Here is a 15,069-nt window from a genome sequence, read left to right on the forward strand (position 1 = left end):
TCTAAAATCCAACCCACGTTTGAACCATCTGAAAATGTTCTTGGTACTACAAATGGTTTGAATTGATTTCCTGTATCTGTTCTTTCATTTTAAAGCTAATTAGTTTGAAACATTTACAAGGCAGCTAGAAACGACGTTTTAAACCAACTCATGCAGCTAACGTTATCTTAATTAGCTACCGAGCTACAGCTTATAAAGTCTGCTGGCTACAATATAGCTCTGATTATTTTTAATGGTGATCATATTAAACTACATTATTTCTCTTTCAAGAACAGAAGCTGTGGATCATATCATGAAACATTCATTTTGGTATCTGGAGTGCCTACCAACCTTCAAACTGTGAAATAAGACAACCTGCGGGCTGCCTCAGTCAGAAAACATGGGTTTGAACAAGCAAATCAGATTTGGCTCACCTTTCTATGTCACATGCAGGCGCAGTAGAATATATCTGAGTATCTCCACCCACGGCTTGAGAACTACCTTTGCAACGGTGCACAGTGCGTGTTTTGTCACAAGCCAATCAGAGCAGACTGGGCGTTTTCAGTTTTAGAGACAGGCACTAAAACGGAGCGTTTCAGACAGAGGGTGAATACTGGTGTATTCAGACAGACAGTATGAGAAAATGAATGTGTTTTTTTGACAGTTAAAGCATGCAAACATGTTCTAGTAGAAACCCAAAATACAAATATGATCCTGAAAATGTGCATAATATGTCCCCTTTAAATGCACCTCTGCATCATTATGTAATGGGCAGGCTCATCTCTGTCCGTCTCACATATTCATTCATGCGGTCTATTCCACTATCTCTATATCTTCCCCTTTTCTGTTCTCTCATTTTTCTCTCACTCTAACTCTTTACTCTGTCTTTTGTGTAAGTGAAGCCGGGGCCTCCCAGTGACATGAGCCCCGCTCCTGTAAAACTAATAATGACTGAGATTTGTGCGGGCTTAGCATTCTTTCTCCCTTTCAGTGCAAGACACTGAGAATGGAGTGAGGGGAGGGGACAGTAAGGGGAGAAAGGTCTAGTGGTAAGGTGGGGGTGAGACAGGGGGAGATGTCCTACTTTGAGAGGGTGCAACTTGGAAAGTTATGAAAAAGGAAGACAGAGAGGTCCCTTTTTCTGAAACACACCGCATGCTTTAATTTTATATGGGTCAATACCACTACAATCAAACTTCATCCTCTCTAAACATATTCTACAGACACAGGGGTGGAAACATATTCAGGTGTGTTCAAGTACTCCCTCCCACACTGTCATGTAAAGCATGCATATCCCGTCCCTAAGAGAAATCTGGAATGTAAACACGGATGTTGGACAGTTAATGGTTACAATTCATGCTTGAACTCTGAACAAGCAAGAAGTAACAAGTATTTTCAAACCCCACACTTAGCAAATCCATTTATTTTACCCTCCTACGAAACCGCATGTCAACAAAACATGTGAAGCTAAGCCACAGAATATAATATATGCCCCAACCGCACATTGACACAACTCTCTCAAACTCACATAAAGATCACCAGATGTAGTGGGCAAGGGGGAGGTCTCACACACACTAACCTATCTAACGCTCTCCCCTCCCTTCTTTCACCCCCCTCCCCTCCCCTCTCACCCGGAGACATGTGCGCACGCTGTGCCAGCAGACAGTTCCAGCTCTCAACAACTGATGCACGGACAGCTGCTGTTTCTCCCTTCCCCTGCTCCCCTAACAATTCTCTTCTTTCGTTTCTTCCCTACACTGCCTCCATTCATCCCCTCAGTACTTTCTCCTTCTTCCCTCTACTCTGTCATTCTGCCCTGCTCTTTTCCTCAGGCAGATATAAAGGCAGGTCCCATTGGAGGGAGAGGGCTTGTGTAATCTCTGGTTGCACATAAGCACCGGAGAGTTATTACTTCAGCTGGAAAGGCACCACGAACGCGTAAAGGACAAACTTTGGAATAACGAGAGGAAGAAGGAATACCTCTGAGACAGGAAGGGAGGGAGACGCAGAAAGAGTTTGGAGCTGGGGTGCAGGACACAGACCATGCCGGGCTCTGTGGTACTGCTGCTGGCCCTGTTGGTCCTGTCCACAGGAAGTGATGCCAAGAGAATCAGGAAAAGAGGACTCAACCATAAGGTGGGGCTGCTAACCTCACCTTCAACTTTCTTTATATGTGCACGTATGAGTGTGTGGCTTTCTCCTCAATCTCTATTTTACTCTTCAAAGTGGAAGTAGGTGAAAGCTCACAGCATTACAGTACAATACCGGCTCTGTTGCAGCGAGCAGTTTTGTGGTTGAGGTGAGAGGTGGTGAAGTTGACCTGATATGAATGCTTTAATCCAGGAGTGAAAAGAGAAATGGTGTAGATGAACTAAGAGCATTCAACCAAGTACTATACAAGTTTGCAAAACAGCTAGCTGGCTCTACCCCCTACCAGCACCTCTCAACCTAACTAATCAACAAGTTATGTCACGTATGTTTAATCCGTGCAAAAGCTATGTGTAAAAACAATATGTTGCGGTGTTACGAGGATTTATGTTCTGGGAGCAGTTACAACCAAAATATAACCACAACTTGTCATTTTGTGTGGTTTAAACAAACACGATAAAACTTACATGTGTTTTTTCTACTTTGGTTTTTTATGGATTCAATAATACTGTGTTGCTGTTTCCCCGTGCTTCCAGTCTTTATGCTAAGCTAAGCTCAACTAACAGGTTGCCGACTGTAGCCTATAATTACTGTACTGTGTAAATATGTGTGATTTTGAAGAACTGACTCTGTACTTAAGTACATCGGCTTACAGTGCTATTTCTTTCGCTTTAGTTCTACTTAACGGATATAGGGAAATATATGTTATATTTGCTTCTATGAAATGCTTTTAACAGCTATAATTATTATGTGGTTTAAGGTTTAAGTTTTTGCAAACAAAATATAGCCTACTGTATTGTCATCTTTCAAAGTATGATGCATTACCAGACCACCCAAAAGGATATAAAGTAGTCAAAAGTAGCTCCATGTAGCACTTTAAAAGACAATATTCTGCTCAGTACTTCTGATACATTTTATGTTTAGATAATTCATTCTATGTAAACGTTTGAATCCAGTACTATAACTTGCAATAGAGCATTCCTGAATAATCATATTGCTTCGAGCAGAAGATCTGAAAATGTCTTCCACCCCTGGAACAGAAACTTTGATTTTTGAAGCATGACAAATCTACATGGACATTAGAGTTTTTCAGATTTGATGAGGAGCAGAAAGTGGAGTGTGCAACAGGTTGGAATAAGTCGCTGATTTTCAAGTTTCCATATGAGTAATTGAAGGGCACACAGGATGTACAACTTTTGTCTCTGTGTGTTGTGTGCGTGTGCGTGTGCGTGTGTGTGTGTGTGTGTGTGTGTGTTTGTAGTGGATTATTAGGGCAGGAACTGAGCTTGCAGACCGGGCCCCTGCTTGTTAACTCGGCTCAGTGTAGCTGATTGATCATCTCTAACAAGGGCTCACTGTAGCGTGCTGCCTACTTTTTCTTTCTCCCTCTCGTGCTTCAATGTTCTCACTTTCTAACTGGTTTATGCCCTCATTGGCCCTTTTCTCTCTCTCATTTTCTGCCTTTATCTCTCTTCCCTTCTCTCATATGAATCAGTTACCCTTTTGCCCTCTCTCTGCCCTGCTTTCTCCTTCTCCTCACCCATGTGCCTCTCTCAGCACACCACCACCACCCCCCGTTTTCCCTCTTTCAAATCTCTTTCTCTCGTCTCCTCCTGCTCGCAGGATGGGCCAAAAGCACCGTCTTGCTGGACTCTGCTTCAAAGCTGCTGTAATTGGAACATGCTGAGACGGCTGTGCAGATGGAGTTTGTCTCTTCCCCTCTGAACCTTTTCATCTCTGCATCTTTCAATCTTTCATTTTTTTAATCACCACCTCCCCCACACACTCATACGCACACACACTCTCAGCCTCATTCATAACACCGGGGCCATGCAGAAAGACAAATTATAGTCACTGAGTATTTCACGTAGGCACTGCGCTATGGAATAGTGTCTTGAAAGGAAAATTGGTAGAACTGTTTAACAAATCCAAGGCCACCAGCATGCTCAGCACATTCATCTGATTACACTGAATTCCACCAGATTAGACCTAGTTAGTATTTTAAGATACTAAGTCATTATTTTGAGAACGTTTGTTATAATGATCTTTTCTTTTCATCACAAAGCAAAGTTTTCATCTTTTTTTTTGTTATCTTATTTCATGTCTTCAAATAGTGCATGTAAACACATTGTTCATTGTAGATTGGACAAGTATTATCCAAATGTAAGCAGACAATCTTTACATGAAATCTACTCTACTATATAACATGTGTTTTCAATGTTTTCTTCACCTCTATAGCTTACTGTCTTTGCATGCTTGGCCTTAACTTCCTTGATCTGACATCTATGTAAATCTCTTTACAGAAAGTAGTCTGACCTTTGGGTGCGATGATCTTGTGGGTCGCAGTCATGTCCTTCATCCTCACTTATTGATATCTCCCCCTGCCACAAAGTTCAAAAGTCACCAGTAGCACTTTCCTCATTTCCTCTTTGTGTTTTGACAGGGGGAATGCCTGCCTAATAATACATGGCATGTAATAAGGGTGTAGAGGTAAGAAATAGGCGTGAGAGAGTAACTTACAATCAAGAGAAATGCGTTTGATGGGTAGATGGGAAAACAGGTGGAGGGGCGTGGGCAGCAGAAGTCACACACACCCACACACACACACACACACACATACAGACCAGATTATTTATTCTCATATAGCCATAACACAGTCTGGCTCAGACACCTGCCTGGGCATGTCAGTGAGCACGAACAGTGTCTGAGGCTCCAACCCAAATCTTTACAGTTTCCTTTATTTGATGAGGACAATTCTGACAGCACCTGGTATTAAAACAGGGGCCCTGCAGATGCTCGGGAACACGTGTACCTCCTGTTCTTGGGCTGGCCGGCTGTTTGACTTGGCCTGGGGCTTCTACTTAAAAACAAAACAGATGCACGTACTGCTTGCTCACTGAGGGAAATTTCTAAAAATGAGATCAGTTTAGACTATTAAATGATTCCTGATGCTATCAAATACAAGTAAAGCAATAGGTTTGTGCCATAGATTGAATTGAAGGGACATTTTGATTGCAATAGTTGAGAATTAGTGTGTATTAAATAGAACTGGATTTCACAATTACTTACAGACACATCTTTTCAATGTTAAAGTTTGTTTGTGATGGTTTGTCTTGAGCGTGTTGTGCCGTTGTACAAACTTACACTTTCACTGCTTAACACAAGGAATGTATTTCAGTTCTCCAGCAAATATTGTGTGGCCTTTAAGGCTGAGAGTCGACGAGTCCTGGGAATGCATGACAAATGCAGAACAGCCTTGGCAAACATTACCTGTTCAAAGGTCAAACCAGCATTTAAAATGGCAAAATTCCATAAAATATTTTGTAGTTTGTAGATTTGCTGGCAGAGGAGAGCTGTCTTGACTTTGCTGACCTTTGAGTTAGATGCAGAGACAGAGAGTCATAAACAGAGGAAGGTATCGTAGCTTTTCAGCTGCATTGCACCATTCATTAAATCAATGTGACAAATAGATTAGAGATACAATTGATGTGAATATTTCATACCACATACAAACATTTGCCATAACTCAAACTCATCAAAGCAAGCAGGTGATGACTGCCTGGATGTCCACAATCTCTTTAAAGACGTCTTTTACATGTTATTCTAATTGGGAAGGGTATGGAGCATATTGCATATTAACTAAAGGAGATCTTTGTATGTTAAGTCTCAGGTAAGACATTTAAATTGTACATAGGAGACAATCAACAAACCGGTTATTTGCAAGTTAACCATTCAATTATAAGAATGCATTTCACACAAAATTGCATAAATATAGAGGAATGGCATTTACATTTTGGAATCATTTTTGTGAATATTTTGGGAGTGTGGCTTTCTGTAAAGATGGGCGTTCTTCATGTCAGGCATCCATGTTACCAGTAGTTTCAAGAAATGGTGTGTTGTGGCTGCGACTAATCCCAGTCAGAGGATGTGAGCCTGCTGGTCAGAAGCACAATATTGGACTCACTGGAGCAGATCGCCACTCATACCATAGATACACACACACAAACCAAAAGGACAAAAGCATTTCCACATCAACTGCTGCTTCACTTTTTTACAGTGGTGGAATGTAACTAAGTACATTTACTGCACTTATGTACAACTTTGAGGTACTTTACTTGAGTATTTCCATTTTATACTACTTTATCCTTTTACTCCGCTACATTTTGGGGGCAAATATTACACTTTTTAACATTTACATCTACTTTTATTTGATAACTTTAGTTACTTTGCAAATGTATTCATTCAAAATATAAATGAACTTATAAATTATGTATATAACCCCACTTTTACATTAAAGTGACGACACATGAATGCATCTCTAATTATAATCCAATTATACAGTCTAATATACAGTATATGGTTCTGAGATGGGCCATTCTGCATCGTGAGTACTTTTACTTTTGAAACGTTTTGAATGCATGACTCTAACTTGTAAAAGAGTACTTCATCACAGAAGTATTGCCACTTTTACTTGAGTAAAATTTATTTTTTCACGGCTGCATTTCACCCGGAGACTCAAATGTTCCAGATATTCCTTTTATTTGGCAACAGGGAGATTTTATATCATCACCAACAACAGAGAACATTCATAGCAAATCTGAGTGAGTGAGACATGTTCATATCCATAACTCTTCATACCAAAATATATAACATACAGCTGCCCTACAACTGGAGAATGGAGGTAATACAGCAGATGTAGGGAGACCTCTATCATGGCAAACCTTGCTACCTCAGGATTAGACTGACAGGTAGCAGACGCTATTTCAGACTGTTTTCCCAACACTAATTAGCTGCATGCACAGTTGGTTTATCCCCTTCCCCGCCCCCTCTCCTGTCGTTTAAACAACGCCAGTCTGTTCACCTCTCTGCCAGTATGTTCACAGTTCAAGGACTGCTTCTCACAGCAGTGCATCTACCTGTTTGTCTGTCAGCATGTTTTCTCATCACCCATTGCAACTCTCATCTCCCTCTGATTTAAAGCCTATCTGTTTGCCTCACACTTTAGCCTGCCGTGTCTCTATCTATCCGCATGTCTGTCTATCTTTATGTCAAACTGACTGCTGCTATAGAGACAGGAAATGATTCCTGACAACCCAAAAGCTAACCAGATGTGTGCTGTGGGCTACTTCATTTAGGAGGCATGGGAGATCTGGGCTGACACATGTGAAAGAACACAGGTTTTCCTTGTTTATGCACATACACCGTGCAGTACTGTGTGTGTGTGTGTGTGTGTGTGTGTGTGTGTGTGTGTGTGTGTGTGTGTGTGTGTGTGTGTGTGTGTGTGTGTGTGTGTGTGTGTGTGTGTGAGCATGCCACTTTGCGCAAAGGAAGCAGAAAAACTTAGTATCTGTCTGAGATCTCTGTGTGGAACCATGAACAGACTGATTTCAGTACAGTTATGGAGCCACGCAGGGTCTCCAGTGGCTTTGCTCCACAAGAATGCTAAAATGGAAGACAGGGAAAGGCTGAACGAGAGCAGTTTGAGATCAATGGTTACAGCCTCCATCATGCCACTGCTTTTTAACACTAAAGAGATCTAGGAGAAATAAGAAAAGAAATGAGAGGAAAAGAGATAGTGAGTGTGTTCAGACAGAGGCAGACAGACAGAGAGGGGGAAACATGCCCACATATAGACATGAACATCAAGGGCCTGCTGGCAGCGTCTCTACAGGAGAGCAGCACAGCAGACAAGAGTGTAAATAAACATTGAGGAACATCAGAGATGTGTGCAGGATTATGTGAAAGATCTCAGGGTGTAGATCATGGCGGACCTTCTGGCATACAAAGACATAAAGGCAGAAGAGGAGCCCTGAGAGTGAAGCAGTTACAGTAAGAGCTGAATGACATGTCGGCAAAAGTACAGTAAAAAATAAAAAGTATGCTCGAAGTAGTATCTTCAATGCTGGCAAATCTAAGGCTCATTAAATAATGAATGGCCTCTGTAGTGTATTCATGTGTTCAAGCAACCTCACACTTTACACATGCAGTCACATAAACAGGAAGGGCACACTTGACCTTTTGCAGGAGACGTTTGCACGAGACTTTAAAAGCAGATCGGATATGAGACAAGGGGAGTAAGGGCTGTAGTCATTATGTCATTATCCAATCACAGCAGACTTTGTGGTCCTCATTCATAGATCGTAATTGTACCAGGAGATGTTGTGTACCACACTGGCTCCTTATCGCCTGAGAGCCATGAATGAAGAGTCTCACAGACCTGGAGTGTACAGTGTGTGTGAGCATGTACGAGTGGAAGTTACTGTAGAAATGCTCAGGTGATTACCAATAAAAAAAAATGTATCATATACTTTTCAACAACACTAAAGAATATGAAGATTTTCTATTCAACAATAAATATCTCAAAAGTATTATAATAATAATAATAATAATAATAATAATAATAATAATAATAATAATAATAATAATAATAATAATAATAATAATAATAATAATAAATGTTATTTATAAGTGCACTTTTAATTTGAATAAACAAGACTCAAAGTACCACAGAGTAAAAACATATATCAGAATAAAAAACATTAGGTAGACAGACAAGGCAACAGATGGATGAGATGTCTAGTGTTCATTGTTTTGTTGCATATGTGAAAACATTTGTGATTATTTGTATTATGACATACAACAAAGGTCCCAAGGCCAGAATCAAACCGAAAAGACATTGGGGTCTATATGGCATGCGCTGAAAGCACTCAGCTACCAACGTGCTCTAAAACTTGATTATTTCGTCCATAGTAAACACAACGTTGACATAACATCACCTTTAAAGTTGATATAGTGAACTTGTTAGTAAACAATGGCTTATTTACTGGAGCCGATCACCGCTCAATAGCATAGATACCACGCGCACACACACACACACACACACACACACACACACACACACACACCCACCCTCTGTTATTCCAGTCATTCCTTTTCTTTGGCAGCAGAGAGATTTTCCACATAATATCATCTCAAACAACAGAGAGGAAATTCATAGCAAAGCAGTCTGAGTATGTGAGACCACAGTCAGGCTTGTTTCCTTCACTCTGCAAACAAAGTTCAGATATAGTCAATGTAATTTGAAATTGCGAAATTGTTTAACCAACCAGACATGGAGCAGCATTAGGGCTCATTGGGAGTTGTGTTTCTGGTCACCTGATGACTGTAAATAATATGTACTCTTATTATAGCTCTGTTTTGGTCTCCACCGTCACCTGATAAAAAGATATGGATGTTTAGCTGCCAAATGCTCCGCTATTTTCAATAGCTAGTTGCTAACTTTGTCACAGATGGTTTGTCAGAGTGTTTTCAACTAAAACAGCTACTTGTGCACGGAAACGATGCCGAAGAGGGCAGTAAGACTAACTTAAACAGTTGCGGGTCTCAAAACCAAAACAAGGAGCTGGAAGACGCTAAAAAGCTCTGATGAGCTGAGGGGAATTGTAGTATCAGGGGATAATTCTTTGTGGATTTGTGACTGCGTGGCACCTTTTACATTACACACAGTCACTTGATTCATAAAGCTTATTTAAATAGGAAATATATATCTAAGAAAGAATAGAGTCTGACCAAGGCTTCAATGCCAACTTTCTAGACAAAACAGTTTTCAGGACTCATAGCTACAGACACACTTCAGCCAGTCCCCAAAAAGTATTGAAATGTGAAACCTATCCCTACAAGTGATGTACAATCAAAACTTTCACTACTTACAGTAACATGCAGGACCTCAAAGTAACTTTTGCAAGCTCTGACTGTAAGAGCCACACATTGTTCCCTCCATCCCTCCATGGTGTGAAGCCCCCATCCCAGCCCCCCAAAGAACCATCCAACCACTAAGCCCTCAGCTGCCAGAACGAATTAATGTGTGTTTAAAGTGAACACACACACATACAGTGTGAGTGATACCACCGTCAGCGCCAAGCATTTGCTTTCGTTTTTCTGGTTGGTTTGTAAGAGTGTCAGTAAGCCTGCCAAATAAACAGCACAGTTTTAATGACCGTGTGTAACTCACAAGCTGATTATCTAATTACTAATCTAGTGTCGAGAAAAACCCCACTCTCTCTCTCTCTCTCTCTCTCACTCTCTCTCTCTCTCTCTCTCTCTCTCTCTCTCTCTCTCTCTCTCTCTCTCTCACTCTCTCTAGGACACCCTCCCAAATGAGTGGTTGAGACTGTAGTCAGAGAAATTCACCCACACGACTGAAAAGAAAGACATTTCAGAAAAGCATTTGTTCTTATGACAAATAACTCTGGTGGGAAATAAATGTGAAGCACAGCCATAATGACAGTGTAAGAAAGGATTAGATACCCAACAAGCTACATAACGTCCTGTGCCGTAGAAGTGCAAAGAGTAACCACCTAGCACTCCACTAATAATAATAAAAATATCCTTGTTATGTTCTCGAGTGGATGCTATAAAAGGGATTTTAGACCAGCCAAACAGCACAGTGTTGCTCATTGCTATTGTAGCAGTAAGAAGAAAGGAGTGGAATGAACTTGATGACTAGCTTGTCATACAAAAGCATACGAGAAAGTATGAGAATTAATGTTTAGTAAAGGGCGGCTGTGTTTCTTGGGAATTTGTGATAATATTTCCCATGTGTACACAACCCAGAATAAAGAATAGCTGCTTATACTTTGACACAAGACTTGTGATATTTGATACCAGCAGTGTGAAAACCCAAATTCTGTCTTGGACAAGTCCAAACCAATAAGCAGGAAACAATACAGAACAGCATCTTGGTAAAAAAAACTATTAAACACCAGTGACCATGGCTGTGATACAGATCTCATTATGTTAGCCTCTGCAAAGCATGCAAAGCAGATCTTCTCAGCAGCAGTGGATAAGTGTGTTCATTGCTGTTTGTGCACGTGTGCTACGTGGCCTACACATAACGTTGCTAAAGCCGTTGAAGTGTGTAAAGTGTGTCCTTGCTTGGCTCAGGGTCCTGTGGCCTACTTTCTCTCTCTCAGAATCACCAGGGAAGTGTTTGTTCCCACAGTGAATCACCTTCCCAATCCAGGTCAAGACATTAGCAGGCAGTCATGCATACTGAAGCCGAAACGTCAGCGTCTTTGCTGTAGCTCTGCTGTGCTGAAAGTTATTCAGACATTGCTGCCCTCTGGTGGCTACAAGGTGCAATTAATGTGCAATTCCACAACCACAACGTCCAGTAATTCATCTTTTTTCAGTTTAGAACCAAATGAGAACTTTTATTTCTTATCAAGTAGCATTCACAAAACTCATTCAGTTAACAAAACACTAACGTTTTATGTTGGTGCCTTACAAAATGACTCGGGCTTATGTGGACCTACATGACATCACCTAGTCAGGAAGTACAGTCCTAATTGTGTAAAGAATTAGATTTTTAGCCATGCTGGTGCGAATATTTTGTTAAATTTTTTACTTATCCAGTAAAACATTTCAATATCTACCAGAGCAAGCTCTGAGAAACAAGTGATCCAGTCGGATCTAAATTGTTTTCTCTCCTGTGACTAAGAACAGGTGAAAAAAAGGTTTGTCCATTTTGTTTAGTTTTTATTTCTTAATGCACTCAAAACACAAAGTACATATTGTGTTTTGGCAAATTATGTAAATTAAACTCACTTGAAGAATTCATTTAGAACACAGGGTAGTGGTGCACTTCAGCCTCTTGCCACCAAAATGAGCATTTCAACAACAAACACTTTCAAATGACAAATTTTCCCTGACAAAACTTTTTTTTCCAACCTGTTTTCACAGATATATATATATATATATATATATATATATATATATATATATATATATAGCAAGATGATCGTGGCAAACATACACACAGAAGAGAAAACATTTGGACAAGACTTAGAAAATGGATCACCAGATTTTTAATTTCAGGTATTCAATATAACCACATTTACATTCTCATGCATTTATTGAACATTTGTCTATTTTTCTGTCTCTAAGGACTACGAGTACCCCAACCACCCCCAGTCCACACAGCACCAGAAGAATGACCGGTGTCCACCGCCTCCCCAGATGCTGCCAGAGAGAGCCTGTGAGGTGCCGGGCTGCCGCTCAGACTCAGAGTGTGAGCGCCATAAACGCTGCTGCTACAATGGATGCATTTACGCCTGCCTGGAGTCGGTCCAGCCTCCACCAGGTCAGCAGCACCAATAGACAGATGGTTACACATACAGAAGTGTTTGAGTCTTAAACTACTTGGAAAATAGTCCATTTTTGTTTCTCTCTTTAATCATTTTCATTAATGTTCTGAACAGTGTTGGACTGGCTGGTGCAGCCAAAGCCTCGGTGGTTGGGGGGCAACGGCTGGCTGTTAGACGGCCCTGAGGAGGTTCTGCAGGGTGAGTTCACACATTTCACACATTTACATTTACCACAAAATGACCCTGGTATATTGCATGTTTTTGATTTCTTCTGATGCACAGTATGTTTTTCTGTCTACTAGCTGAGGCCTGCAGCACAACGGAGGATGGAGACGAGCCTCTTCACTGTCCTACAGGCTACGAGTGCCACATTATCAACCAAGGAAACCTTGCCGCTGGCATCCCGAACCGGGGACAGTGCATTAAGCAACGTGGAAATTCCGGTATGGTTAAAGTACTTCTGGTAACTAAAATAGCTGAATGATCGGCCACGGGATTGTAATTCCCTATCTTAATTATATCTTTACAACTATTATCCTGCTTGCCTGATCTAGAACTTCTCTGCAGCGTGTGTGTTCCTATAAAGCACCAAAGGACAGGGACAGGATGCTGTTATGTGCCAAGTCTATCCTATTAGGTAGATCTAAAAATATACAAATTGGAGTGACCTGGCAACTCAGTAGATTTCCTCAATTATGATCTGTGGTTAAAGCGGTTGGCCGAATTACTAAACTAATTATCTAATAAAAGGAACATTTTTACAACGGTTTTTACTTTATATATATATATATATATATATCTTAATTGCCATTTAAGTGAGAATTCAAAGTGCAATGTGTAATATATGGAGATCAGATGTCAATCTTTTCATTAGTTTTTCCATTTTGCCCATTTTATATACAGATGGACGTGGTCTGAGGCACAAATACTTCAAGGACTACAAGGATTACTTAGGTAAGTGAGGTAATGTGGGCAACCTGAAAACCTTCACTGTTACTGAATCAGGAATAAGTGCCAATCTGCCTGACACGATGATGGTTCTTTCACTGACAGGTACCAGCTCGAATAATGCAGTGGGCTACGAAAAACATCATCAGAAGCATCTGGGATGAAGTACGTTTTCACTTTGAACTCTGAACATGTCATGTGCATTGCACCTTTATCTCCCTGTAGACCAATCCTTATGTTTTCTTTTGTATCTGCTCTCAGATCAACCTGACCTCATCCTCAGCTACGACCATAACTCAACCTCAGACATCAGCTCAGTCCTGTTCGATCTGCTCGCACCACAACTGAACCAGCATCAGATCTGACCTTTTTACAAGACCTACAGCTGCTACCTCCTCTTTGCAAAGCCCCGTATCTCAGCCTGTCTTCTGCCTTGAAGAGACAAGTCTGACGTACCTTCAATACACAGCCAAAGAAATTAGTGCTTTTTTTTTGTGTCTCTGCCTGGTGTTTGTGAAAGGATGGAGCAGAGGATGTTGATAATGAAGCGGCGGAGAGGAGAGAGTGTGCACCAAAGCTGTTCATCAAATGTCTCAAAAGGAACCCATGCCATTTTTTTTTACTTCGTACACAACCTTCTCCCTCCCTGCAACTCATTCCTATTCTCATAAAACACACCCTCTAACCTTGAGGCTGGTCTGCAGAGAAAATCAAGACCATGTGGCCGTATGACTTATTGTGTCTCTCTTGTTCTCAGAAGGACGATGCTCAAATTTCCTGATCTGAAATCTGGAAAGTTTTATAGACAAAATTCCAACTGCAGTGGTTCTCATCTTTGAATCAAATCCAAATGTGGTTTAATATTCAAACTAATAAATCTCACTAAAAGAATAAGTGCCGTACGAGTGTGTGGATTGTGTCGGTTTTAAAGGATTTAGAACAGCTGTAGATTAGTTACGGCCAACAGATGCTGACCGTCAAGTCATGACTATGAAAAGCAAAAGCAAAATAAGAAATACAATTGTTTTGTCGAGAGGTTCATTTTTTAGGGATGCAGATTTAAAGGGATACTCCACCTGTGACAATATAAACATTTTGATACTGAAAGATAGATTTGGGGTGGATTATCCCTTCAAAATGAATCTCTGTATATATCTGTAACTAATGTCCTGAAATAAGTGTAGTGCAGTAAGATTGTTCAAACATTTCATAATTTCCATTATCATACTGCATCATTTCAAAAGAATAGTCTTTATGTTAAACTGCACATTATCACATCCCCTGTTGCAGTGCAGACATGATAATAAATTGGGCTGGTCTTTTGTGTTATTTTCAAATTTAACTTGCTTCAGTTAAACTTAGATTGTGTCTGTTATCAATTCAAATGGTGCTCAGTTTCATTACTGCCTATAACAACAATAACAGGAGAATAAGCTGGTCACATAACTATAATTTAACCATTCACTGTGCAGAGCTAAAGTGATGTCTGAATGTTGCTACCTGACTGGTGCTGTAATGTTGCCTTGTTTATTCTTAATAAACCACATTGTTGAAATCGGTCTGAGTTTTGTGATGTTTTTCTGCTTTCTGCAAGTGATCTTAGGAAACATTACTAAGTAAATGATGATACAATAACTTTGTTCTCTCTGCTCTTACCCTGTTTTGTTATTATTATTTAGCAGTAGATTTAGGTGAAACAAATGAGGGATGAATACAGTGTTTAGTCTCCATTTGTAGTAGCTTCTAAATAAGGCCGAGAGACCTCAAGGAGGCTTTCTGACAGTTTCAGGATATCCTCAGCAAAATGAAAAAGGATTTCCCGTCACTATTATTTCACTGCCTATGTAAC

The 15,069-nt window shown here is 40.4% G+C and overlaps 1 protein-coding gene across 2 annotated transcripts; it reads left to right on the forward strand.

Annotated features, from left to right (window-relative positions):
• The first annotated feature begins 1,702 nt into the window (after positions 1-1,702).
• wfdc1 (WAP four-disulfide core domain 1) lies at positions 1,703-14,779 on the forward strand. Of its 2 annotated transcripts, none has more exons than XR_003832390.1 (7): positions 1,703-2,115; positions 12,073-12,268; positions 12,387-12,470; positions 12,575-12,715; positions 13,176-13,235; positions 13,326-13,385; positions 13,482-14,779. XR_003832390.1 is itself a non-coding variant. In XM_029434069.1 (7 exons), exons 1-6 carry the CDS (start codon positions 2,023-2,025, stop codon positions 13,382-13,384), a joined length of 624 nt encoding a protein of 207 aa, XP_029289929.1. In that variant the 5' UTR covers positions 1,703-2,022; the 3' UTR covers position 13,385; positions 13,482-14,779. The 2 variants fall into 2 exon arrangements, 1 of the variants encoding a protein (XP_029289929.1); XM_029434069.1 differs by having other exon boundaries at positions 13,176-13,226.
• The last annotated feature ends 290 nt before the right edge of the window (positions 14,780-15,069 follow it).

This window comes from Cottoperca gobio, chromosome 6 (genome assembly GCF_900634415.1).
Source record: "Cottoperca gobio chromosome 6, fCotGob3.1, whole genome shotgun sequence".
NCBI lineage: Eukaryota > Metazoa > Chordata > Actinopteri > Perciformes > Bovichtidae > Cottoperca > Cottoperca gobio.